This window comes from Copadichromis virginalis, linkage group LG3 (assembly GCF_057382275.1).
Source record: "Copadichromis virginalis isolate Kocher_CV1m ecotype Utaka linkage group LG3, C_Virginalis_male_GT1.1, whole genome shotgun sequence".
Classification (NCBI taxonomy): domain Eukaryota; kingdom Metazoa; phylum Chordata; class Actinopteri; order Cichliformes; family Cichlidae; genus Copadichromis; species Copadichromis virginalis.
In genome coordinates, this window is record NC_140620.1 from 3,173,727 (window position 1) to 3,198,208 (window position 24,482).

At 43.5% G+C, this 24,482-nt stretch overlaps 2 protein-coding genes across 5 annotated transcripts; both read right to left on the minus strand.

Moving 5' to 3' along the window:
* Positions 1–1,013: 1,013 nt before the first annotated feature.
* LOC146712321 (H-2 class II histocompatibility antigen, E-S beta chain-like) lies at positions 1,014–24,482 on the minus strand. 4 transcript variants are annotated; one of them, XM_085452032.1, is made up of 6 exons: positions 24,385–24,482; positions 23,945–24,214; positions 17,765–17,978; positions 1,680–1,747; positions 1,486–1,599; positions 1,014–1,241 (listed from the first exon to the last, which is right to left on the minus strand). In XM_085452032.1, the coding sequence occupies exons 1-6, from the start codon at positions 24,437–24,439 to the stop codon at positions 1,216–1,218; spliced, it is 747 nt and encodes a 248-aa protein (XP_085308158.1). In that variant the 5' UTR covers positions 24,440–24,482; the 3' UTR covers positions 1,014–1,215. The 4 variants fall into 4 exon arrangements, with proteins under 4 accessions (XP_085308158.1, XP_085308155.1, XP_085308157.1 ...); XM_085452029.1 differs by having other exon boundaries at positions 1,486–1,611; XM_085452031.1 differs by lacking the exons at positions 1,486–1,599; positions 1,680–1,747 and adding exons at positions 17,364–17,483; positions 17,572–17,639 and having other exon boundaries at positions 24,385–24,481.
* On the minus strand, positions 4,632–7,168 carry LOC146712322 (uncharacterized). The gene has a single exon (XM_085452017.1). It carries the CDS (start codon positions 7,128–7,130, stop codon positions 5,724–5,726), a length of 1,407 nt encoding a protein of 468 aa, XP_085308143.1. The 5' UTR covers positions 7,131–7,168; the 3' UTR covers positions 4,632–5,723.

Here is a 24,482-nt window from a genome sequence, read left to right on the forward strand (position 1 = left end):
ACAGTTTTAAACACTTCAGTGTTAATCGTTTTGTTTCAGTTGTTTGAACAAAGTCACTGTGTGAATATGTCAGCTGACATTCGTTGTTGTATACAAACTGATATCCTGTGATTTATGCTTTAATCCTGTGATACAGTCAGTGTTGTTGGATAAACCCCGGCCTCTTAATCAAATGTTCACGCCTGGTTTCATTGATATCATATCCACCCAGAAATCTGGACTTCACCATTTTGCCCTGACATCATTATCTGAACATTAAAACAGCAGCAATGTTAAAATGAATCATGAAAGGACTTTGATGGCTTCTTTAAAGGTACAGAATATAAATTTTAAATATATGTTTACGTGATTAACTTTGACCAAATTGTTATCAACTGATTATGAGTTATTTTTTATATTCAGTATAAATCTAATTGTGTGGTGAGTCACAAATTTACTTATTAGGTAAAAATCATACTCTTTTTTATTTTTATGACTTGTTATCTTATGTGCAGCACTTTGTGATTCTATCTAGAAAGGTGCTATATAATTAAAATTTTATTTATTAGTTAATTTATTTATTTATTTTTATCGGTGGCACAGTGGTTAGCACTGTTGCCGCACAGCAAGAAGGTCCTGAGTTCAATACCAACATCAGGCCGGGGTCTTTCTGTGTGGAGTTTGCATGTTCTCCCCGTGTTTGTGGGTTCCCTTCAGGTACTCCGGCTTCCACCCACCGTCCAAAGACATGCAGCTTGTGGGGATAGGTTAATTGGATAATCCAAATTGTCACTAGGTGTGAATGTGAGTGTGAATGGTTGTCTGTCCCTGTGTCCCTGCCTCTCGCCCTATGACAGCTGGGATAGGCTCCAGCACCTCACTGCGACCCTGAAAAGCAGAAGCGAATGGATGGATGGATGGATAACTTATTTATTTACTTAAACTGGTTAAAACTGGTCTACAGACTGGTTTCTGTGACAATAATTCAATCCTCAGGTTGACATTAACAGGATGCAGGTAAACAAACACACAGCTCAAAGTTTGAGTCATTTATTTTGCAACAATGACCTCCAGTAAAAATCTGTCATCTATGGTAATCAGAACAGCAGAAACACCCAAATCATTCAGACACATGGATTACAGGGATTACATTACATGGATTAAACAGCAGACGTGCACATAAAGCATCAAACACAAGAGTTTACATTAGACCTGATCCAGGACCAGGACCCAGGCTCAGTTAGTGGGAACCAGGATAAGACCTGAAAGAAGAAGAGATGAGGACACAGTCACCAACACACTCTGAAAACAAACCATGGACACTGGTTTTAACAGATCAATGGCAATGATTCAGTAAAGTTTCATGTTTCAGGGCCTGAACCAGATCTGAGAGTCCTCCAAAAAACAGTAAAAACCTGTGTTTGAAACATTAATGTAACTAACAGTTGTCTGGTCTAAACTGGTTTCAGGTATGAACTGGTCTGTGAGTGAGAGTCCTGCTCTGACCTCGGGCCTTCCTCCTGTAGTAGATGAATCCAGCCAGAGATAAGATCAGACCCAGGATCAGTCCTGAGGCTCCGATGGCGAGCTTGTTCCTCTCTGACTCAGGCATGGACAAGTCTGAGGAGGGATCTGAGTCACACAGGTGAGAGTCAGACAGGTAGGTATGTACAGGTATGTAGATGCAGACAGGTATTTACCCCAGTCAGTGATCAGAGGTTTCTCCAGGCTGGCGTGCTCCACCTTACAGGAGATCTTCTCCCCAGACCTTCAACACAAACATCAGTGACTCTCAGATCTTAAACTTTTAACATTTAAACTTGCAGACCTCATATTAAAAATTGTTCAGGTTTCCATCATCAGAAATGGCGCTCCTGGACCTCATTCTACGTAGCTTGGCAAGAAAAGCGTCTGGACTTGTTTAAGTTGCTTGAAGACGTTTCACCTCTCATCCGAGAAGCTTCTTCAGTTCTAAGGTCAAATGGTGGTGAGTCCCAGATATAAACCTAGTGGGAGTTTCCCCCCACAGAGGGACAAAAGGACCCCCTGATGATCCTCTACCTAATCACATGAGCCGAGGTGTGAAAACGGGTGTGGGTCCCAATCAGCCAGAGTTTCAGGTGTGTTCATTGTGAAACCTGGCCCCACCTTATCATGTGATTTCCTGAGATCAGGTGGCCCAGGATGTGAGTGGGCGTTAAGGCGTCTGGGAAGGGATCTCAAAACTGGATTATAGATGGCAGAGAGTTGGTGTCGTAAACCCCGCCTCTGTTCAAAGATGGGCGCTCACAGTGGACATAGATGCTTCTTTCACTCCTCTTTCAAACCATCTGTCCTCTCTGTCCAAAATGTGAACATTGGCATCCTCAAAGAGTGACCTTTGACCTTTAGATGCAGATGGACAGCTGAGTCTTGTCCTGTGGAGGTGGCTCTTCTATGTTGTGCCATGCGCTTGTGAAGTGGTTGTTTGGTCTCTCCGATGTAGAGGTCTGGGCATTCCTCGCTGCACAGTACAGCATACACCACATTGTTAAAAAAGTGTGTTAGACGCAGATTCAACATGTCGGTCTTGAAAATACTGCGTCACAAACTCTCCGCCCCAACAGGAAGAAGTGTTACAAAACACTAGAACTGAACTCACAACTAAAACTAGATGTGGAAAAGTTAAAACAGAAATAAAAACTAAACACACAAATTAAAATGAAATTATTGATAATGATCAATGAAATTATTTTGGAAAATTAAGTTTGGCAAAATGAAAAAAACATTAACAGATAATTAGACATCAGGTAGGTCAACAGGTGAAGTCAGATGTTCAGACAAGTCATGATTCTTTATTCGTATACAAGTACAACATGCAGTGAAATGTAACCTGACTGCTCCTCCACTTGTGCAAAAGGGGGAGAAGAACATTATATATTATACAACCCTCGAGGTTAAAAATGGAGGCGCTCGTGCTTCTTATATTAAACCCTCCATTAGGAACCTTGGTGTTACCTTTGACCCAGCTCTGACACACGTTAAATCTTTGGTTCGCTCTTGTTTTTACCATTGAAGAAATATCACTGAGTCCCATTGTGTCACGCTCTGAACTGGAAATGATTCTTCATGCTTTTGTTTCATCTCGCGTAGACTATTGTAATTCCTTCTTTACTTGCTGAAGTAGCGCCTCCCTGGAACGACTGCAGGGTGTTCAGACTGCTGCTGCCAGGCTTCTGACACAGCATCACAAACACTCCCATGCCACGCCCCTGCTGATTCAGCTGCACTGGCTCCCTGTCAAGTTCAGGGTCCAATTTAAGATCATAATCATGACTTATAGGGCCCTGGGAACACGGAGAGTGGAATATGTAAACAAATCTATCTGTTAGGTGTGGCTGTGTGCAGGCAGGAATAGGACCCAGGGTGTAGACTCCGGAGACAGAACTTAAACCAAAACAGCTTTAATGCTGAACGCAAACATAACATAGCTGGAAAAACTCAAAAAAATAAACTAACACCAGTGGATTGACAAAACACACAGCTAAGTAAACGGTAGATCACGACACGGACACAGAGAAACACAGGGCTTAAATACACAGAGGGAGCAATCAGGGAATGAGTAACAGGAGGGAAACACAGCTGGGACAAATCAGAACTGACGAGACCAAAGAAGCGTAAACTGAACACACTGAGAAAAGACAGAGACCTTCAAAGTAAAACAGGAAACACATAACACAGACTGAACAAAGACACAGACTCACATGCAGGCACTACAGAGGGAACAGAGACGTGGGAACAGGGCAGACACAGACACTGACTGAACACGGGGATATAGGAACTTAAGATACACATAGACGCGAACTAGACAAGGGGATGCAGGTGATAGGGGAGACAGAGCAACTAAAGAAGACAGAGACCTAAGCCATAAGACAGAACTCAAAGAAACCAAAAACTAGACAGTATAAATAATATCATAAACTCAAAAACCCTGGGTCGACGACCCAGGCATCCTAACACTATCGGGTTAAGCATCTCCATCACAACACACTAACAAATAACAGAGTTTTTGCTAAGATTAAGCACTACTTTAACATCTTGTTCTTTTTAGAAGCTCTTTCAGTTCCTTGAGATGATCACATTTTTCACTGGTTTTGAGTTTGGGATTAAAAAAGCTCTGATATCTGTATCACTGATCCATGCTGTGGATTTAATTAAAAGTGTAAATAAACATGAAACAAGAGCACTATTATTCCCGAGATAGTAAACACAGCAGGTTAAACTGTTTATGATGCAGCTGCTGTAAAACATTAATGGCACAACTTTAAAATAAAAAACCAAGGTGATGATGTCTCATTTCATTAAATGCCTGCTGCTTTGATTCCTCTGTCCTTGTGTTTCTTCCTTGTCTCCTATACTTGCATCTCTGGTGGGAGAAACTATGATATGTGGAGAGAAGTTGATTTGTGGAGAATGTGAAACATGGTAGTAAAAAAGGGTTTGAATGCATCTCTGCATTAAACATGAATTGTAGAGCTCAGCTCTCGTAGAGGTTTGTGTTTGTTTGCTGAGTGTGTGTGTAACCTGAAACACTTCCAATAAAGCAGATAAAATGTTAAACAGTAAACTGCAGCTGATAATTGAATAAAGACACTGAGCAAACTGATTGAGTGAAACAGATTTTTATTCAGGTTTCATGGAAAAGTGAGAAGATTTAATGTGGAAACAGCTAAGGAATAAAACATGCCAGCTTTACTTAACAGACTTCATTCTATGTACTTTTTTGAATATTTTAGCATCAATAAAGGAATGCTAGCATTTCAGTCTAACTTTAAGCTCCATCCATATTTGTAGGGATTTGTTTGTCATTCATGACCGTTTTCCTGGATTTTACTGAGTTTCCATGGTCTCTGGTTGCCACATCACTGCTAGTCTCTTCATGTGTGGATTCGTCTTCACACTTGATCTTCTGACAGTTCCAGGAGAGTCAGATAGGGACAACAGGTGTATCTGAACAGCATGATTCAGTAGCTGTACAAAAGTGTCTTTTTTATTGGATTTTTTCAATTGCAATACAGCAAAGCAAAGAGGGAGCAGGCTTTCTGTTTGGCAGCCATGAGAATAGAAAGGTGATTATTACCATCAACAGGTTCCAAACAGACTCACAGATTACTGACAACCTGACAGACTGGGCACAGGATGTGAGACTGGGCAGTCCTCTGTCTAGGACTTCTCTATTCCTGTTCAACGTCAGGACAACTCTGGGTTAATGTCATATTCTGATGATTCTGCAGTGACTGGGTGTATGACTCATGGGAGGAGTACGGAGAACTATTTGACAATTTTGTGGAGTCATCTCAAGGGAATTAGCCTGGATTTCAACCCAGGACCATTCTGTTGTACTAACCACTGCACCATCATGCTGCCTGTATTATTATTATTGTTGTTTTCATATTTCTTTCTTTATTTTATACTGATTTAACAGAAGCGTTTCCCAAATATGGGGTAGATAAAGTATCTACAATCTTATGTTAAAAGCTGATTAGAGATGTTTATGCTCATGTGATAAAGGTTGTTCTACAGGAAAATGATTCCTGGGAAATCAAGTGTCTCTAAGCCCCTGTCCAGGTACAGAAGACAGGTTTCTACTCTCCATTTACTTAAATCTATTTTCTAATTTGGTAATGAAATGAACATCAAATGTCTTACAAAAGAAATACATTTTTTATTGATGTTTAATCGTCTAAATGAAGAGTGCAGAACTTCTAGTCTACACTGCTGTCTGGGCCAGATTTGAAGACACAGTTATATGCTGCTCTTCCAGCTGATGTTACTTTGCTGTAACAATATCGCAGCACTGTCTGGACTCCTTTACTCTGGCTGGCTTTTATCTTCATTAGTTTCTCAACCTTTTCTTTTTCTCCTTTCTCCATCATCTTCTCAATCAGGATGTCCAGATGGACATTGGTGGACAATGAATCAACATTCAGGGCGATCTTCTCCAGCTTGAGAACAAGCTGGTAAGACTCATTCACCAGAGTATTCATCTCCTCATCGAGCTTTTCTTTCTCCTTTTCAAGAGATGACAAAAGGGTCTTTTTCTCCTCTTGGTTTACTTCATATGTTCTCTTCAAGATTTCCATGGTCTTTTTCACTTTCATTGTCTTGTTCACATATCTCCAGGTGTCCTTCACATGTTTTTCTGCAGGACACTTCTTGGTACAAACAATGCAGTTGCCATTTTGAATAACCTCACACTTTCCAGGAGTCTTGGCAATTGTGCATGGATAGTGACAGGTCTCCTCACAGACAGTACAAGTGACAGCTCCTTTCAAATAACCAAGCCATCTCTTTCCACCTGGGACAGCTTCTTGATCTTTGTAAACTTCATCAGTTTCCACGGTGAAGTTTTCATCATTCTTCAAGCCTTTTTCATAGAGCTTCACATCTTCCTCGGTCTTTTTAATCTCACTGATCTTCAAATCAATCTTCTCAATTCTGTCTTGCAAGTTTTGAAAGCAGGCCGTCAGTTTGATGCGTGTGTTCAAAACATCCACAGTTGTGTCCAGCTGTTGAGGTTCAAGTTCTGCTATGAAACACATCAACTGCTTGATTCCTTTTTGTGTGACATCATAGGAATGCTCAAGTTCCTCTAGCTCATTCTCTGCTCGTGCTTCATCCTGGCAGTTATCAAACAGGAAGTGAGCAGGCTCATTCTTTTCGTTTGTGGCACATTTAATGTTTGCTACTTCAAGAGCTTTGAGAGCATTTTTAGGTCGTCTTCCATCTGAGTGTGTGATGAGAGCTACAATGTTTTTCTCCACATCTTTTCCAAACAGAGACATCACTGAATTAAATATGTAGATCAGTCGCTCACTCAGTCGATTATCTGTCGCCTTCATCACCAGACCCACTGCATGAACTTCATGAACTCCATCGTCCAATCGAAACAAGTCCAATAATTGTTGACTGACGATTGCATCATGTTCAGTCCCTCTGGTGTCTCCAAATCCAGGAGTATCGATGATGGTCAGAGAGTAGGGCAGAGTTTCATCTTCAAAGCCAAAAATCTCGTACACGACCACATCTGATGTCTGACTTTCTGTCTGGTTTTCATTTTTCTCCCCCTCTACGATCTGAAACCAGACTCCATCCTCCCACTTCACTCCCATGGTGTAGTTGATAAGAGCGTTTATCAGAGTAGATTTTCCTGCTCACACGTTTTGATTTTATTCCTCCCAACAAGGTATGTAAATTTCTACAGAAGATCAATTTTCATGATACTGATGGTGCAATACAATTTATGTTGAGCTGTCTTGACTTTTGTACAAGGTGAAGTGTTTGCTATGTGCCAGGGAGCTGGGATATAACAACAACACCTCATCCATGCTTAGGCACTACAGAGCTTTGCATGAGAATAAGGGGAACACCGATTGTGGAGCAAGACCAGGTGAGCCATCAAATGCAATGATAATATAGCATGCAGTAATGTTACTAAATGATATAACAATATTATACAACTGTTATAAGTTACGTGTGTGATATTTATATTTGTGCTTTGTCTTTATTGTCTTTCCTCAGGAGAACAATCTCAAATAGATGAAGACCTGGTCAGCATGGTGATTGAGGACTCCCAGCCATTTAGCATTGTGGAGGACAAAGGATTCAAAAGATTTGTTAAATCATTAAATCCTAGCTATGTGCTCCCCACTAAAAAGGTCATAAAAGCAGTGAAAATTTAGTTTTTACAGAATAAAATGTGAACAGGCAGGACTGAGGCCTCAGTGTGTAGCTGTCCATACCTCAACGTTACAAAAGCACAACCACTGTCCACACCCCAACCACACCTCACCTCACAGTAAATGATCATTTCCATTTCAAGCATTTCCAAATAATCATTTCCCATACTGCCACTATAAATATACACAGTATACTGCCATCACTACAATATAGATGTTTTACACACTCCTTTTGTTGTTGACATTTACAGGCTGTGTGCAAAATGCCACACTCTTCAAATTCATGCCAGCTATTATTTTTACGTCCAGTAGGTGTCCTGCTAGAGCAAATGAAGCTTCATGAAGCTTCGCGTTGGGGTGAACCAATTGGATGAAAAGCTTCAGTGCTTCATGGGGCTTCATCTGCCCATCACTAGGTGTAAGCTAGCGAGCTAACTTCCTGCTAACTTCTAACTCTGTTAAATTTAATAAATTTTGTTTGCATGGATGCCTGGATGTTAAACTTAATTGTTACACCTGGTAAAGCAGCAACGCTGATGATTTTATTAAAGATGAAAGAATTTAGACCGTTTTTAACTCTCAGTGTTCGTTTGACTTTGGGACCTGAAGCAGAAGGAGTTTTGGACCCAGATTACTCCGCGAAGCTCCTCCCTACGGCAGCCGTAATGCTCTGACATCAAAACATTTTTAACAGATTTCTGCCCAAATCGGTTCGAAGTCAGTAAGCACAACCAGAATTCATACATAAGGCACACTCTCGATTTTTGAGAAAATTAAAGGATTATAAGTGTGCCTTATAGTGTGGAAAATACGTTATACAGAAGAAAAGAATATATCGCGATATATATCGTTACCGCACATGCTTCAAATTATATCGCGATATGGATTTTAGGCCATATCGCCCAGCCCTACTTTGAAGCACTGCTCCTCTCTAAAACAGCAATAAGGATCATTATTAGGCCATATGTAAATAACAACATAACTTTATAACCTAAAGCAAAATTGGGAAAAGTAAAGTCTGAAATAAGTCTTTATATTGAGGTCCATCAGTCAAACAATACTGTTTGGTCTGGGTCTAAACAGAGCGCATCGTGTTCCTCACTCTGTAGGTGATTTTCCTGAGACTGTTACCAAGCCATTGGTTCAGACATGTGGATGACACCTGGGTGAAAATTAAATCTCAGGACGTACCACAATTCACGGATCACATTAACTCGGTGGACCGACACATCAAATTCACCAGGGAGGATATGAAAAGTGGCAGGTTGGCCTTCTTAGACTGTGAGATTTCCATCAGTAATGGGGGACATCTAAAAGCTGACGTGTACCGTAAACCTACACATACGGATCAGTATTTAAGGTTTGACTCTCATCATCCACTGGAGCACAAACTGGGCGTCATCAGGACGCTATAACACAGAGCAAACACCATCCCCACAGACACAGCAGCCAGGGAGGCAGAAGAACAGCACATCAAGAAGGCCCTGAGGAAATTTGAACTCTTGTTTGAGGGCGGAGTCAAGGAGGCCGTTTATGTGAAAAGGGAAAGACCATCTCTAAATCGAGGAGGGGGCCTAAGGGTACATCTGTCACCATCTTACAATGCTGTGATTGCAGCCATTCCCCAACTCTCTGTGAATGGGACTCATGGTTATTGATCAGTGGTCTTTGATCAGTGGGTTTTGGTCAGTGGTTGTTGATCGATGGTCATGAGAATTTGCATAATTAATATTTGTTTCATCCCCCCATCATACGCTGCCACTCCCTATATTTTATTGCACAATACTTTGTCACTTTCTAGAATCGCCTGCACTGATAGTTAAGTTATTTATTCTCCAGGATATAGTCTAAGGAGCTTGGAAAGAAAAGCGTCTGGACTTCTTGAGTTGCTTGAAGACGTTTCACCTCTCATCCGTGAAGCTTCTTCAGTTCTAAGGGTCCAGGATATAGTTATATTGTTTCTTCGTTAGAGTTATTTGATACTATATTTTGCACTATCCTACTTTAAATTACTGTATGCTACTATTCTTTATTGTATATATTGTATATCTTATTCATCTGTTCCTCTGTCTCTCTTGCTGCTTTGGGCATGTGTATGACAAAAGAATTTCCCTCGGGATGAATAAAGTTATTCTTATTCTTTTGCGCATGCGGGCTGCTTTGAGGGTTCACACTAGAACACGTTTGCTGTCACATTTTATTTGTAGTGTGAACAAGCAGACAAAAATAAAAAGTCTTCCTTTGAGTAAATCTTATTATATTTGTGTTTGTCTTCTTTTAGATGTGTATGCAATGTTTGGATGTGCTGGAACTTCTCTAACTGTGTGGAAAACAACCATTTGTGATGCTATTCCCAATAAAGCTTTAAGGTGACATTTTTCACACAATTTCTGTTCCTTTATTAAACAAAAGCAAGCTTTTAATCTTTTCTATCTATCTTTTTGGAATTACCATCACTTTTTTTTTCAGTTTTTTACTTTAGGATTTACGTTCCTGTCACAGTTGAGGATTGAGTGGACTCAGGCGCGGAGCTCTGAATATAGGCAGTGAGTTTATTTACAGTGAATAAAGGTTGGCAATAGCTAGAATGTGCAATAATAATAGTTGGTGCGTCCTCCTTCCCGTGCTCAGACCGTGCGTGGTAATGAGTGCCCGTCTCTCCTCCAAGTGCTTCCTTCGTCCCAGTTCCTAGTTGCACATGTTATACCCACAAATGTGTGATTGCATTTATGTGAATTAATTTAAGTAATTCTACTTTCAATGTAAGTGATATTTCTTTTCCTCCAAGAAGTCTAGTGCAAGAGGCAAAATAACATATGATAAAATGGCAAAAGGAGTCATGCTCCAGGCAGGAGACAGAGTTCTGGTCAGAACCCTCAGTGAGCAGGGAGGATCTGGCAAGTTAAGATCATATTGGGAGAGGGCTATTTATATAGTTAAAGAGCAGCTAGCAGATAGCCCAGTTTACGTAGTCCATCCTGAGGCTGGAGACCCAAAAAGAACCCAAACATTGCACCGCAATCTGCTGTTACTGGTAAATGACTTACCTGTTCAAGTCACTCCCCCCCAGGCAAAGCCTGTGATTGGAAAGACAACACGCAACAGACGAAGGATGGAAAGATCTACAGTTGCACAAAGACAAACAGACATGTGAGATAACTCTGACAGCGGTTCAGAGAGTGATTGCTCGGGGTACTGGCTAAGAGCACCTGTTGAAAGGACTGAGTAGGGATCTGGACCATGAGCAACATCCTGCGTCTCAGTCATACCAGACCAAAGAACCTATTAGAGTAACAACAAACACACACACAAAAAAAATATATATATATATATATATTGAACAGACTCGAATCCCGCCGATCGTCATTCATCGAGGAGAAAAGACAGACAGTTAATCCACAGGAACTTCCTGGCTGACGTCAGTCTTTCAACGTGCCTCTCCTCCCCTCGGTGAATGTCGACTCCAGGGATCCTGCATCGAAGGACCAATTAATGATAGGTTTGTAGCTTATACCTATTCGCTGGAACGTTAAAGACAATATAATTACACAGCAAGCAAGACACGAAGTAGGCAAAGTTCTTCATGTTACTCGTGCACGGGAGAGAACCGGACAAACGCCGTTCCTTCGCTTGACCCCAGTTGCTCTCTCCGTTCTCCCGTAACACTGCTCTTTTATTGAGGTTACATGAATATGCATAGGTTCATTAACATATGACGTCTACATACACACAAAGAGTACTTTGCCTGTGTGTGTGTGTGTGTGTGTGTGTGTGTGTGTGTGTGTGTGTGTGTGTGTGCCAGGAGTCTAGCGGGTCCATCTGAACAAAGGGCTCTTATGCTTAAAGAGATATACGTGTGTTTGCTATACCATATATCAACAAAGAGAAGATAGGACCTCTCTTATGCTCCTAGGATGTGGGTGTGCATTCCCAAGCCTCTGTAGTCTGCTAAAGACCACAGTCCTATCACTACACAATTGATTGTACACCTCTAAGCATAAATGACAATCAACAATACAAAACTATATATATATATATATATATATATATATATATATATATATATATATATAAGCAGCTGGATAGCGTAGTGGTTAAACTACACGCCTTTGGAACAGAGGATCGCAAGTTCGATTCCTGCCTGGGGCGTCTGTATCCAGTAAGGGTCCTAAGGCTAGACCCCCTATGCTAAGCAAGCCTACCGCAGACATGAGCGAGACAGATAAATATGAAGGCATGCCGGCTCGGACGTCGCCCGGATCAACAAGGTCCGCGTCAGGTGTTGAGGAACCAGGGCACCCTGACGAAAAGTGGGCTACTGGAACAAGAAGGCATCGGTGGGCAAGGGACGAAAACAGGGCGTTGTTGGAATGCTACTACGCAAGTAACCCCGGCGGAAGGGGCTACATGAATAGGATGAGGGACCTATGGATTCTTCGATACCCAACATCCACAATGACGGCGAAACAACTAGTAGCTCAGTGTTCCAACATTCGAAAGAAGGGACTGCTCTCACAGCTAGAGATTGACGAGGTACAACACAAATGCTACGGCAAGGAGGAGTCAGGACGCCAGGTCAGGGGGGAGATATCATCACCCCCACCCGAGATTGGGTACATAGCCCCAAGTGCGATAGGAGAAGGATCGTTGAGTGCGAGAGGAACTGACCTGAAAAATAGGATCATGGCCAAGCTTGAAACCTGGATCCCCCGTAGCCGGTTACCAAGATTACGTGAAGTACCCTCAGAAGGTCTGCTAGATGATGTTAATGCAGCACTACGGGCAATACCTACAACCACGATTACCGACACTAACAAGCTGATCTACAATACGGCAGCAGTGATCAGTGAGATGCTTGGCTACAAGTTGAACAGCCACAAGGGGCAGTACCCTCCATGGAGAAGGAGGCTAGAGGGCAAGATCAAAGTAGCACGGAGGGAGGTTAGCCAACTAACGGAGTTGCAGAAAGGTGCGACAAATAAGGTGCCTAAGAAATACAGCAAGCTGTCCATACCTGAGGCCTTGGAAACTGCCAAGCAAAGACTCACAGCCTTGGCCAGCCGCTTGAGGAGGTACACCAGAGAGATAGAAGGCAGGAGAATAAACCAGCTGTTCTCCACCGAACCAGCAAAGGTGTACTCTCAGTGGCAAGGGAACAATAAGAGAACAGCACCACCAAGGCTGGAGACGGAGCAATACTGGAAGAGCATATGGGAGAAGGATGCAACCCATAACGGCAATGCTCAGTGGCTAGAGGATCTGAGGGCAGACCACAGCGACCTCCCTGAACAGGGTCCAGTAACCATCACAGTGGCAGATATCCAAGAAAGGGTCTCCAGTATGAAGAGTTGGACAGCACCAGGGCCCGACATGGTTCACGCCTACTGGCTGAAGAAGCTGACTGCACTCCACGAGCGTCTGGCAGCACAAATGAACCAGCTGCTAGTTAACGAAAGACACCCGGAATGGCTAACTGAAGGCCGGACGGTCCTGATCCCCAAGGACCCCAAGAAGGGACCGGTCCCCTCCAACTACCGACCAATAACCTGCCTCAGTACTACATGGAAGCTCCTGTCAGGCATCATATCGGCTAAGATGAACAGGCACATGGGTCAATACATGAGCGGGACACAGAAAGGAATTGGCAAGAATACCAGAGGTGCAAAACACCAGCTACTGGTAGACAGAACAATCAGCCGAGACTGCAAGACCAGACTGACCAACCTGTGCACTGCCTGGATTGATTACAAGAAGGCCTATGACTCAATGCCCCACAGCTGGATACTGGAATGCCTAGAATTGTACAAGATCAATGGGACCCTAAGAGCCTTCATCAGGAACTCAATGGGGATGTGGCGTACAACACTAGAGGCCAACTCCAAGCCCATAGCACAAGTTACCATCAAGTGCGGGATCTACCAAGGAGATGCTCTGTCCCCACTGCTGTTCTGCATAGGCCTGAACCCCCTCAGTGAGATCATTAACAAGACTGGCTACGGATACCGACTACGGAACGGAGCAGTTGTCAGCCACCTCCTGTACATGGATGACATCAAGCTGTATGCCAAGAGTGAACGAGACATCGATTCACTGATCCACACTACCAGGCTATACAGCAATGACATTGGAATGTCGTTCGGACTGGAGAAGTGTAGTCGGATGGTAACAAAGAGAGGGAAGGTAGTCAGAACTGAGGGGATTGAACTACCAGAAGGCAACATTGCAGACATAGAGGACAGTTACAAGTACCTGGGGATCCCGCAGGCAAATGGGAACCATGAAGAGGCCGCTAGAAAGGCTGCAACCACCAAGTACCTGCAGAGGGTCAGGCAAGTCCTGAGGAGTCAGCTGAATGGTAAGAACAAGATCCGGGCCATCAACACATACGCCCTACCCGTGATCAGGTACCCTGCTGGGGTAATAAGCTGGCCAAAGGAGGAGATAGAAGCCACTGACATAAAGACAAGAAAGCTCCTGACCATGCATGGAGGGTTTCACCCCAAGTCCAGCACCCTGAGGCTGTACGCTAAGCGGAAGGAAGGGGGCCGGGGACTGGTGAGTGTCAGCACCACAGTCCAGGATGAGACAAGGAACATCCAAGAATACATTGGGAAGATGGCCCCAACTGACCGAGTGCTCAGTGAATACCTCAGGCAGCAGAAACCCAAGAAAGAGGAGGGAGACGAGGAACCATCATGGAAGGACAGGCCCCTGCACGGTATGTACCACCGGCAGATAGAGGAGGTGGCTGATATCCAGAAATCCTACCAGTGGCTGGACAAAGCTGGACTGAAAGACAGCACAGAGGCACTAATCATGGCAGCACAAGAACAAGCTCTGAGCACAAGATCCATAGAGGCTGGGGTCTATCACACCAGGCCAGACCCCAGGTGCAGGCTGTGTAAAGATGCCCCAGAGACAATCCAGCACATAACAGCAGGGTGCAAGATGTTAGCAGGCAAGGCTTACATGGAACGCCATAACCAAGTGGCCGGCATAGTGTACAGGAACATCTGTGCCGAGTATAACCTGGAAGTCCCGAGGTCAAAATGGGAGATGCCCCCAAGGGTGGTGGAGAATGACCGAGCTAAGATCCTGTGGGACTTCCAGATACAGACGGACAAGATGGTGGTGGCTAACCAACCGGACATAGTGGTGGTAGACAAACAGAAGAAGACGGCCGTAGTGATCGATGTAGCGGTTCCCAATGACAGCAATATCAGGAAGAAGGAACACGAGAAGCTGGAGAAATACCAAGGGCTCAGAGAAGAGCTCGAGAGGATGTGGAGGGTGAAGGTAACGGTGGTCCCCGTGGTAATCGGAGCACTAGGTGCGGTGACTCCCAAGCTAGGCGAGTGGCTCCAGCAGATCCCGGGAATAACATCGGAGATCTCTGTCCAGAAGAGCGCAGTCCTGGGAACAGCTAAGATACTGCGCAGGACCCTCAAGCTCCCAGGCCTCTGGTAGAGGACCCGAGCTTGAAGGATAAACCGCCCGCAGGGGCGTGCTGGGTGGTTTTTTTTATATATATATTGTGCAGGTATGTAATAACGACAGGAGAGGTCTCAGTGTCTCACTCCAACTTTATTAACTGACTCTCAGAACTTCACATATAGTAAGCGCCAAAATCTACACCCCAACACTTCCCTTCAACTTGGGTGTGAATGGAGCCACCTGGTGGTCCGCCACAATATATATACATCGATATTCACCTGTGCAGACTATGGAAGACACACTGACTGTGCCTGAACATGCACCATTCGTCAGCATTGAACAATTAGAAGAGGAAACCGGGAGAGAATGCTCACACCTGCCATGTTCTCTGACAGAGGAGCTGAAAGAAATTCAAGTGGGTAGTGACAGTCTATCTGAACCCAGAGGTGAGGAGTGTGAAACTCATTCGCAGTCTAACTTACAGGTTCAACCACCGGGACATGTACAAACATTAGAAGGTCTACCCGTCACAGAAAGCCACGACAGTTTCTGACTTATGAATCATTGGGTAAGCCCTCAGTGCAGTCACATGCAGCAGGTAATATAGTTGGGAAAAGCACAGCACCACAGTTACCTGCCATAACCATACCATCATACACTGTATTTCCATACCCACCACTGGCAATTGTGCCACCTGTGTGTATGTCACAGTCACCAATGTACTGCACCCCATTACCATACTCACCATACCAGTATCACGCATCACTGGCCCCATCTGCATACACATCACCCCCACTGTTTGTTTCATAACTAGTTCTTGGACTGATAAGATAGGTTATGATAAGAGTTAATAAGAGAGTTTGAGAAAAAAAGGTTAAAAATGTCATGATTTTGTGAATGTCAGGAGTGAGAGAGGAAAACACGCACACACACACGCATATAAAGACAAAGGCAGGTTGACCGGTTGGGGCGCCGTCTGACCCTGACAGTTCCTCTGTTCCTCTATTTCAACATTAAAGACTTTTTTTTACTTGTTTTAGTAATCACTGAATGCATGTTTCAAACACTTCAGTGTTAAATGTTTTGTTGTTTCAATGTTTGAACAAAGTAAGTTACTGTCTGAATATGTCAGGTGAGATTCATTGTTGTATACAAACTGATATCCTGTGATTGATCACGGGGGAGACCGTGGCTCAGGGGGTTGAGAAGCTTATCTTGTAACGGGAAGGTCGCCGGTTCGATCCCCAGCTATCTCTGTCCTGGTCGTTGTGACCATCTCAGTGAAATAACAACCACCAACAACACTGAGATGGACCTGGATCAGAGTCCAGACAGAGATCATCATCATCATCATCATCAGTCTGAACACAGGAAGCAGCAGCTTTTCATCAGACAGAACCAGGACCAGGATCCAGGCTCAGTTAGTGGGAACCAGAATGCGACCTGAAAGAACCATGGACACTGGTTTTAACAGATTGTCAATGGAGAGTTGTACTTAGTAGTCAGTATAAGCTTTTAATGATATAAGTTTGCATATGATAGCATACTCATGTTGACCTTTTGATGACTTAGACTGTTGTTCAGTACAAGACTTGTTCTGTTCTCTTTTATTAGTTTCTTCCCACAGCGACAATAAAAGCAGAACAAGCAGTTTCACTCCCTACCAGGAAGAGGACTCGCTTCCCCGCTCACACACTCACACACATACGCATCAACATTCCTCTGTCTATGAACAGACATATTTACTATTGTATTACCCTTGTATATAAATAAAGACAAGAGCAAGAATAGAGCGCACATCACAGGGCCCCCACTCTGGTGTGAGCGCTCTGTGACCGCCCTTGCAAGTAAAATCTGCAGCGTGTGTGTGTGTTTCTACTCTCTGACTCTCAGCTGAAGAAGTGTCTTAGAATACATCTCTTGACACAGATCAATGGCAATGATTCAGTAAAGTTTCATGTTTCAGGGCCTGAACCAGGTCTGAGAGTCCTCCAGAAACAGTAAAATCCTGTGTTTGAAACATTAATGTAACTAACAGGTGTCTGAAAATAAACAGCAATGCTCTAAACCTGCCTGAAACATCAATATATTAAATGAATGCAGATCCAAACCAGTTTTAGATTCATGTAATGTGGTTTGAGATTTAGTCTGGTCTAAACTGGTATGAACTGATTTCATCCTGGTTCTAAACTGGTTTCAGGTATGAACTGGTCTGTGAGTGGGAGTTCTGACCTCGGGCCTTCCTCCTGTAGTAGATGAATCCAGCCAAAGATAAGATCAGACCCAGGATCAGTCCTGAGGCTCCGATGGTGAGCTTGTTCCTCTCTGACTCGGGCATGGACGAGGAGGGATCTGAGTCACACAGGTGAGAGTCAGACAGGTAGGTATGTACAGGTGTGTACAGGTGTGTACAGGTGTGTAGATACAGACAGGTATTTACCCCAGTCAGTGATCAGAGGTTTCTCCAGGCTGGCGTGCTCCACCTTACAGGAGATCTTCTCTCCAGACCTTCAACACAAACATCAGTGACTCTCAGATCTGGACTTTAAACTTTTAAACTTGCAGACCTCATGATAAAATTTGTTCTGGTTTCATTATTAGAAATGACGCTCCTGGACCTGATGTGGACTCACCTGGGTGTGTACTCCAGGTGTGAGTGGGTCTGGTAGTACCAATCACCATCTGCCATCTCCTCAGTGGAAGTGACATCAGAGGTGACTTCCTGTCCATCTCTCAGCCAGCTCACTTTGATGTTTTTGGGGTAGAAGTCATAGACACTGCAGACCAACATGGCGGGATGGATACCAGAAGGAGGCGTACTGGAGTGAAGTCTGACGTACGGCTTAGCTGAAAGACATTATGAGTTTCTGTCGTTGGTAATATCATATCATCAGGGATCTTTGTATTCATGTTTAATAATAAAGATACTGTCACATATAACCAGTCTGACATCAGATGATGAATCAGCTGTGAGGAGAAACATCATCAGGCTGTAAACATTATTATTATAAAGTAAGACATGCAGAGCTGTATGTGCTGGAAATCTACCAGACTTGAACCTGGATCAGGTTTTATTAACATCCAGTGAAGTGCTGACTCAGAGTGACATCAGTGTGAACCATCACTGAACTGATCCTCCTGCAGATCAGCTGCTGTGGTTTGAAAGTAAAATCTGACACATGGAGACTAGATGATAAACTATCGCTATAGATCATCCACACATAGATGAACCCAGCCTGCTTTCACTCAGTTTAATATCAACATCAAGCTAAAGGACTGAATCCACAGCTGGTCCCAGTTTGAATTTCTGCTCATCCAGCTGTTTGATTCATGAGCAGAAATTATAAAATACAAATGACTTATTATTGTTAGATACTAGGGGTGCAACGATATTCGTATCGATATTGAACCGTTCGATACAGTGCTTTCGGTTCGGTACGCATATGTATCGAACAATACAAAATTTGTAATTTATTTTATCAACTTGTGTTGAGCGCTCAGTGAATCTGTGATCGACTACTCCGCCTAGGCTGCACTGTCCAGCGCAGATCCACTGAGCGCTCAACACAGACAGCATAGTCAGAAGGAAGAGCGCAGGGCAAGCTAGCAAGACAGAAGTTAAGCTCTCCTTGCAACATGGACCTCCCCCACCCTCATTCAGATCTGGCGTTTGGAATTATTTTGGTTTTCATGTGACGTATGACCCTGAAGGTAAGCGAGTCATGGACTAAAGTAAAACAGTATGTTGGATGTGCCACGCAATGCTCAATTACATGGGTGGGAACTAGTGTGTTAGCGCAGTTAGCTCGTTAACGTGTTGGCCGTCTAGCCCCATGCACGGGGCGATCGGCGGTAGCTCGTTAACGGAGATTTGCCGTGTTGTGGCGTTAAGGTCATTTCAACGAGATTAACCTGAAAGCACTAGTGGGAACACAACGAATGTGACTGCACATTTACGCCGACATCATCCTAGTGCAAAGACAAAGATGAGTGATTCCTCAATCAGATACAGGGCTCGCAATATCGCTAGCCCGACGTCCCGGGGCTAGCGATTTTTTCAGTCGGGCTACCAAAATCTATCTCTGCCCTGCCCGTCCGGCTATTGTAGGAAGGAAAAATATATGTCAATGCTTTTGCATTCTTTCGGAAATGTAGCTGGGTAATTATGTCATTGGCATCGGTGAGCCACTGTCAATATGTGACATATTGAAGTCGCGTTTGAATTTGCGCTTGTTTTTTTGCTTTCACTTTGCTTTCACTTTGCACTTGTATTGACCACCACTGTGTATAGAGAGCGACAGCACTGATTGGTGAGTGATGATAATTTGTGCACCAATTCCTCTGACATCGTCTTATCAATCGTTAGCTTACTACGCAAACATGACAAGTGAAATCTCCCGCAGCTTAAACATGTGAGAGGTTGATCGCGCAGAGAATCGCTGAGCTTATGTGAGTGCGTGTGTAAAAGCAGCAGGACATATATTTTAGTTCTGCTGAGCCAAATAAGACAGGTCAGGGTGAAGAAGTGACAGCCAAAGAAAAGCTTACCACAAAACGGAGAAGTTATGACAAATCAGACTATAAGGCAAAAAGAAAGTGCAGCTTTATGGTTTCATGGACAAAAGAATTTCTGTGGCTGCAATATGACGAGCTAAATAACCAGGGCTGCACATAAGTGGTCCGCAGGTGCGCATTCGCTGTCAAAATAAAAAACACGCACAGTTAAAATATATATTTATAATTTTAATAAATGACAAATTAAAAAGGCATGAACTTTTTTTGTATCGAAAAAATATCGAACCGTGACACCAAAGTATCGAACCGAACCGAACCGTGAATTTTGTGTATCGTTGCACCCCTATTAGATACACTTATTTCTATTCACACTATGTTTGTGTTGAGGAGGAGATTGTGATTGTGGTGGTGAGCAAGGCCCTGAAAGGGGGGGGGGGCTGTAATTCTAGTCAGTGTAAGGGCACATGCATGTGGATGGTGCTAGCTGCCATATAGTGCCTCAAGTGGCCTGTCTGGGTAAGGAGAGAAAAAAAATCAGTCAGAGAAGCCGTGCACGCGCTCTGGTGTGTGTGAAGCTGAGGAGAAGTAGCTGTCTCCCGCGTGTTGTCACGGGCAGCCACATTAAGAAAGCCTCACGGTTCGGCTGAGCCCAAAAGGGGTTTCCGTGAGGTCAGTGGAGCAGAAGTCGCAACTGCAGCAAGCTTAGACGGAGTTTCACTCCGTGTGCGAAGGTTGGCTTGTGTAGCCGCGAGCCGCAACTGGTGGTGCTGCAGGCCACCGTCGAGGTAGGTAGCATGGGGAGTTAGAGCGAGAGCTAACTCCAGCTGTGCTTTTCTTTAAGACCCTCCACCGTTTCCTGTTGGATTAGGCTGGGTTCGGAGTGAGGGAGCATAGTTAGCCGACTCACTGGGAGCTGACGAGCCGATGGGAGGACTTTAGCCATGACACTTAATGTGTCATGGCTAAACTTATCTAATTACTGTGTCAGAAAAGTAACTTAATTACTACATAAGTATTTAACTAAATACTTCTTAAAATCCATATAACCCTTGAATGTACAAACAATAGAAATTAAACTCTTTAAATAATAAATACATTTTGTTAAATACGGACACTCTACAGTACGCAGCGTAGCCTGCCAGGGCTGGACTGGGACAAAACATCGGCCCGGGCATGTTGACTGGAGACCGGCCCCCCAGGTATTAAAGCCATAAAGCCTTTGAATGAAAACAAACACTGTTGTCACAGTGATGCACAATCTTGTTGGTATACATGTGTCAATCTAATAAACTTGAATCATCCTCCCTATGCTGGTATTCTAAACAGCACCTGGAAGCAGACTGTTGGTCGAGTTAACCTCCTGAACATCTACAACACGCGGTGGAAACCTGACATTAAGACAGAGAAGACTAGAGGTGAGACATGATCATTACTGATTACTGATGACAGATTTAGATATATTTTCATAAACCATTCATTTACCACATCAATAAACAGCATGGCAGGGCAAAATATTTTTTCTAACATGGCAACCTTTAAAAAGTGAAAGGAGACAGAAAGACAGGTGAGAAAGAAAAACTTAATTGACTTTTGATGGCATTTTACACACAGTACTGATGCAGTATCTAGAAAATGTGGGAAATACTGGCATCATACACAGTACTTACTTCTGAAGAAATTATGTACAATAATGGATTTCTATACATTTTACATCATTGATCAGTTTCATGATTGAAGTAGCAACAGGAGAGGGAGGGGGGAGAATGAGAGGAGAAGAGGCAGCTGTGCAGCGTAAACACAGAATAACTCCAGCTTTGTGTCTTTTTCATTGTAGCTGAAGTCCGAGATGAACTGTTTTCAGCTCAATACGAAGCGCGTAATATTTTCTCTGAATACGAGACGATTCAGCTTTTTACGGGACGGTTGGAAACTCTACTAACTAACCTTATGAACAAGATAAAACAAGTTCAACATCAGTAACATCATAGCACCACCCAGCTGTATAGAAACGAGTTATTGTAACCGACTGTAAAAAGTCAGAATAACGAAAATAAACTGCACCTAAACTTGGTTTATATCTGACCCAGATAGACTGCAGCTCATAACTTCTTACCTGAAGTTCAGTTCACCTGACACTCTTGGACCGGCGGCCGCCTCGGGGCTCTCCTCCTGCCTCCCCTTTCCTTCATCCACCTGCTGGCCTCCATCACTTGCTAATGTTATTGAATCTGTAGAAGCTCCACCATAGCCACCACAAAACAACTGAGTTATTTTTACACACCTCCCAGCATCTGGCCAATCCACCACCTTTCAGTGTTTATACTGTTACGGAAAAAAAACAAAGAAAAAAAAAACCCATCGCCCATTAAAAACGAAAAATCAATGGCAAATGCCCGGTATGCCCGATGGCCAGTCCAGCTATGTAGCCTGCAATCATTCTTTAAGCTCACCTTCAGGTGCTTTCTGTGCTGCTGAAGTAAAATCAGGTTTTGCTGCTTAGCAGGAGCTGCCGCGGTGTTATCCATGGATGATGAACAAGGATCGCTCAGAAGTGTTCGTCTATGCTCCGTGTCAGGCGCTTCAGTAGATTAGTCCTGCTATTAACAGCAGCCGATAGTTTTTACATATTACTGTAATGTTCTTGTCTGCTTGTTTCAGAAAAGTGAAGAGACGGGAGTATGTCCATGTCATAAAACAGCCACTCGCTTCAGCCGAGTCAGACAGCTTCTGCTTTAGAATACGACTGTGCAGCAAACTGGCACGAAATGACGAGTAGCTGCACTACAGCGATGTTAAAGAGCAGAGTTTACTTCTACGTTTAGAAGATAAATTAATGAAATTAAATAATGATATTCAGCGGGTTTAATTATTTTACAATGTAACGCAAGTACATTGTAAGTAACTGTGATTAAAATACCTAAAAATGAACAGTAATCAGTTACTCTACTTTTTCAGTGGAAAAGTAATTTAATTACAGTAACACCCAACACTGTTTTTTGTCTAACCCAAGCTGCCTTGGAGTAGGGGCACCCTAGCTATCTGGTTGGGGTACAGAAAATCGGAGGGAAGGTAGACTAGGCTGTGTTTATGTCTGATAGTATAGTATACTCCAGGCAGGCATCGTTTCTCAAGATTTCATCCTGGAGCCCCTCTTCTGTGCCTGTAGCAGCTAGACAGCTAAAACCATTCTTACAGAAGTAAGTATCAGGGTCAACTGTACTAGGGGGGGTCATGGACTCAGATCCCACCACCCTTTAGTCGTTCAGGGCAACCTGTGCGCCTCTTCACCCCTACATAGTGGGGCTAGAAGCCCCTTACATCAGGCGGTACCATCCAGAGCCTGCAGGGGGCGCTCTGTTGGTCTATTTGATCATATTGATCAACCAGTCACACACAGATGGGTCACAAAACAGCTGCTGGCTGATGGAGGAAAATGCTCTGCTCTCTGAGGTCACACCATGTCACTGCACAGAGAGGAAGTCACTCCTGTAAACAGCCTGCTCATCTAACACTCATGGTGCGTGTATGTGCACTCATAGATCATCTATAGCCCAAAGCAGAAGATGCAGAATCAGTTTTCAGTATCAGACAGCTTCCCCTCCACAGGAGGTCTGAGCTGGTTCTCCTCATGCTCCTCTGAGCTGCTGCTACGAGCTGATTTCATTCAAGTAAGTCAAGTTTATTCATTGAGTCCTTTTCACAGGCAAACAGTCACAAACCGCTGCACACAAAAGGCTGAAATAAATATGAACATTAAGTGCCAAAATAGTGAAATATTTAATAAGACACGGGATATCTGTGTGTGTTTCCTCTGGGTTGTAATGGGAACTTTACAATTGTTTCAGTATATTTAATAACTCCACTGTTACACTGACTCATAGATCTGAGCTATAATGTGTGCAGGTGTGAAGCTGCTACACAAGCTCTGAAAGTCAGAATCAATAAATAAACAGCAGACGGCCTTCAAACAAACATCAGTGTTTCTCAATTTTGTTTGAATTAAAATAAATGAATTAGAAGGAAATTGTTTTATCAACCTGTCAGGCTGCTTCATGCTGTTAGAAATATTTATGTGGAAATATTTAAAAATAAATATGAGCAATAATTCAGCTTAATGAACAGCTGCAGTTCGCCTGTTTCACCAGCAGGGAGCGCCACAGACTGAGGTTAGAGTGTTCAGGGTCAGTGATTTATTACAGTTACTGATCATCAGAGTCTGACCTGCAGCTGTGAGTCCATCATGAATGATTCAGAGTGAGGTCAACACCTGATGATGTCACACAGACCAGCACACTCACCTGATTTAGACAGAGCGTTGCTGTACCAGACACCAATGTTGTGTAGGCAGTACGTCCCCTTCTCAGTTTTCACTTGAGTCAGGTATGCACCACTGTTCCACAGCTCTGCGTTCTTCACTCCGTACTCAGTGTATCCAACAAACTTCCCCACATCGCTGTCAAACCTGTTGACCTCGATCTTGTTGTAATAGTAAGACAGGACGTACTGGATGTCCTTCAGCTCAGTGGAGTTAAAGTTACAGCGATCCACCGTATACATTTTGAATCCATCTGAGGACAAACACAACATCAGACTGTGAGCTGATCACACCTGCTGAGTACAGATGTACAAATAACTTGATCAGTGATGCATTTATTGATCACTGTACTGTTAAGTGATCAGTGTATCTCTGCAGTGTATTGATCAGTGATCAGTGTATTAATAAGTGTATTGATAGTACCTGTTGTGCTGAGGCTGATGAAGAGGAGGCTGAGGCAGAGGAAGGATGAAGCCATGTTCCTGAGTTCTCCTGACAAACTGACTCAGTCTGACTGAGAG

Excerpts from the sequence above, each read along its gene's own strand:
- LOC146712321 (XM_085452029.1), bottom strand. The coding sequence starts at position 24,439 with ATGGCTTCATCCTTCCTCTGCCTCAGCCTCCTCTTCATCAGCCTCAGC. Across the intron at positions 24,215-24,384 it reads CATCAGCCTCAGCACAACAG|ATGGATTCAAAATGTATACG; the intron begins GTACTATCAATA and ends GTTTGTCCTCAG. Across the intron at positions 1,612-1,679 it reads ACCTCTGATCACTGACTGGG|ATCCCTCCTCAGACTTGTCC; the intron begins GTAAATACCTGT and ends TGTGTGACTCAG.
- LOC146712322 (XM_085452017.1), bottom strand. The coding sequence starts at position 7,130 with ATGGGAGTGAAGTGGGAGGATGGAGTCTGGTTTCAGATCGTAGAGGGG.